This window comes from Phodopus roborovskii, unplaced genomic scaffold, assembly GCF_943737965.1.
Source record: "Phodopus roborovskii unplaced genomic scaffold, PHOROB, whole genome shotgun sequence".
Classification (NCBI taxonomy): Eukaryota; Metazoa; Chordata; class Mammalia; order Rodentia; family Cricetidae; genus Phodopus; species Phodopus roborovskii.
In genome coordinates this window covers 483,950-486,655 of record NW_026125976.1, presented here as the reverse complement: position 1 = coordinate 486,655, position 2,706 = coordinate 483,950, and the positions used below count along the sequence as shown (strand labels likewise).

General features: G+C 42.1%; 1 protein-coding gene across 1 annotated transcript; it reads right to left on the bottom strand.

Annotated features, from left to right (window-relative positions):
• Positions 1 to 925: 925 nt before the first annotated feature.
• LOC127218205 (protein FAM47A) lies at positions 926 to 2,301 on the bottom strand. Its single transcript, XM_051179235.1, has one exon. The coding sequence runs from the start codon at positions 2,296 to 2,298 to the stop codon at positions 1,021 to 1,023; it is 1,278 nt and encodes a 425-aa protein (XP_051035192.1). The 5' UTR covers positions 2,299 to 2,301; the 3' UTR covers positions 926 to 1,020.
• Positions 2,302 to 2,706: the final 405 nt, after the last annotated feature.

Below are 2,706 nucleotides of genomic sequence, written 5' to 3'. Positions count from 1 at the left end.
GCCCTTGTCTACCTCTCCAAAACTATCCAAGACCTTCTTCCCATCCCTATCATACACAAGAGGATATTCTAACTCCTACTGCCTACACTTTTTATACAGATTGCAGTTTATTCCTGCCAGAAAGCCACATCAGACTAACCCATCCATTATCGATATCCACACTCACCCTCCAGTTTGTGTTCCCTCATGATAACCTGTTGCCAACAAATCTCATCTGTCTTCTCACATTTCTTCTTTTCTTCTGCCTAAATGACTGTAAAACATTCATTGCCAGCTGACTCCCCTAAATTCATTAGCTATATCAATGTCTCAGACTTCAAACACTTTGAACAAATCCTACACTCCTAAATACAAAACATAACTGAACTCAAGTCATCTCTGCTCCTCTGACACATATACACTCTCAGGGCCAAGCTCTCACTTGGGTCAAGATCATGCAAAACCTCTTTCTTAGCTTCATTGATACCTCCTTCAATGTCTCACACTGCTGTCACTGTGTCTCCCTGCAGCACCCTCCCCTGGCCAGAGTTCCTCTTGCCTATGATGCCCCAGTCACTAAGGTCCAACCCCACAAATCTCCGGGGGCATCTTCAATAATTATTTCTTTAAATTTTTCGTTCATCTGAAGCTATGGAAGTTATCTCTTATTTTATATAAATAATTGCAATGTCTTAAAAGTTATCTTGTATTGTAATTGATGTCACTGAATCTAAAGAATGGTTCTGCTTTGCTTTTATTACTGTCTTTATGTATTCTTTTAAGTAACTGATGTTAAGAATGTCACACTCTCAATAGTAAGTAAATTTGAGAATTGAATGTTGATCTTGTAGTTGAAAGAATGTTCCTTCAGGCACAGCAGAAGTTCATTTGAGTTCATGGAGAAATGTTTATAAATATTAAGTCTAACATTTATGTTGTCCAAAAAGATGTTCACATTTGGTGATATCTTCATCAAGCATATTCTGTTCAATATTTGAAATGGGATCAAAATAAAGTCAAGTAGGTAAAATGAAAAACCACCTAGTCATTTTCATCATCGTAGTCTTCATCCTTTTTCTGCATGATCAATTCATGTGCTTTTAGTACTCTGGGTATTGGAGTGTTGACAGTATCATAATCCCATCCTTTCCTCATAAACAACTTCTCAAGGATGCCTGGCATATTGTAGCCTTTGCTTATGATGAAATCCTTGAAGGCAATTGTTCCATAAAGGTCTTCAATGATGTCTGGTTTACCAGGCCTTCCACCTTGAAGTTCAAGTAAGTCATCAGGATCCATCAAAGGCTCATCATTTACTAGCTTTTTCCACAGACCAGGCTTCAGGTACCATGCTCCATATCTAATCTTATCCCTGGTGGGCTTATAAGGATCATGTGGTTTTCGGAGTTTTCTTTCAAAGTTTGACTCCTGTATGGAGAATCTGATCTCTTTCACTTTGCTCAGCCTCCTGCAAAACCTGAGTTCAGAAGGAAGCAGGCTGATTTTTTTGATGGCGGAGTCTTCATAGCTCGGTTTGCACTCATAGCCAATGTCAAATTGTTTCATCATGAAATCTTCGTCAATGCCCAGGTCTCCAAATGATTCAACCCATTCACAGAAGTCATAAACTCCTTTGGGTATGTACCGGTAATAAAGAGACTCACTGGAGTCCTGTTTTTTGGGCTTGTTTTCTTGAAGCACACCATGTTTACGTGACCCAGGAAACCTGGGAGGATCCAGGTCGAATTTTTTGTGTGGGTATTTCTCATCCATGGTAGGCAGACTCATCCCTTTTCCATGGCCCTCACAATAATCCCACTTCTCCTCCAACTTCCGGTCAGGGTCAAGAACTTCCAGCACATTTAATAAGAGATCTTCGGGAATATCTTCCTCCAGGGGCCATAAAGCCAAGGGATGCTGGCTCATGCTTGCTTCAGCTCTCTCGACAAAGAACTTGCGTGCTTGCTGGGCCACCGACAGCGGAGAAAACAGGCTTAGATCCTGGCATTGTTTTTTCTGACTCTTTCTGGATCTGCGGCGGACTCTGTGAGAAATTGTGGGAAGAAAGCCCTCTTTGGGGCCTCGAAGGATCATACCTTCACAAGGCGGACAGCCCTTCCTGAAATCGTCCAGCCCTTCCTTCACGAACACCCAGCGCCGGCCATCCAGAGAGGTAGGGAACTTTAGTTGTTCCTGTTTGTGCTTCGCGAAACACTTAGAAGGCAGTCTGTCCTTGAACCATGGTTTGCAGGTCATGCCTAGAGGCATTGGCTGAAGGACCTGTCGGGGGCGATTCCATGGAAGCCAATGCTCCCCCATGGTACCCCTGGATCAGAGGCAACTGTCCTAACCTCAACGGATTGTTTTCTTGGGGCTACTCAGGTTGCTAAGAGACAAGGATCATGTGACCGATATTCTACCATAATGGGCAAAACCAAGTACTCCCCTACTCCCCCCCACACACACTACCTGCAGTGGCTCCTTCCATTCTGTTGGCCAAGAACAAAATACACTTCCTAGCTCCACTGTACTAGGGGTAGACTTTCCAACTTTTCCTTCTTGAACTATCTCAGAAAATGCTACTATGAATATTGTATTCACTTCTTTGTGTATACATATACTTTCAACAACAGTGGGTTTTCTAACCTATAAAAAGTTATTACTCCATTTGTTTATGTGTTCTTTTATTTGTCCTGACATTATTTTGCTGTTTTTAGTGTACGTCTG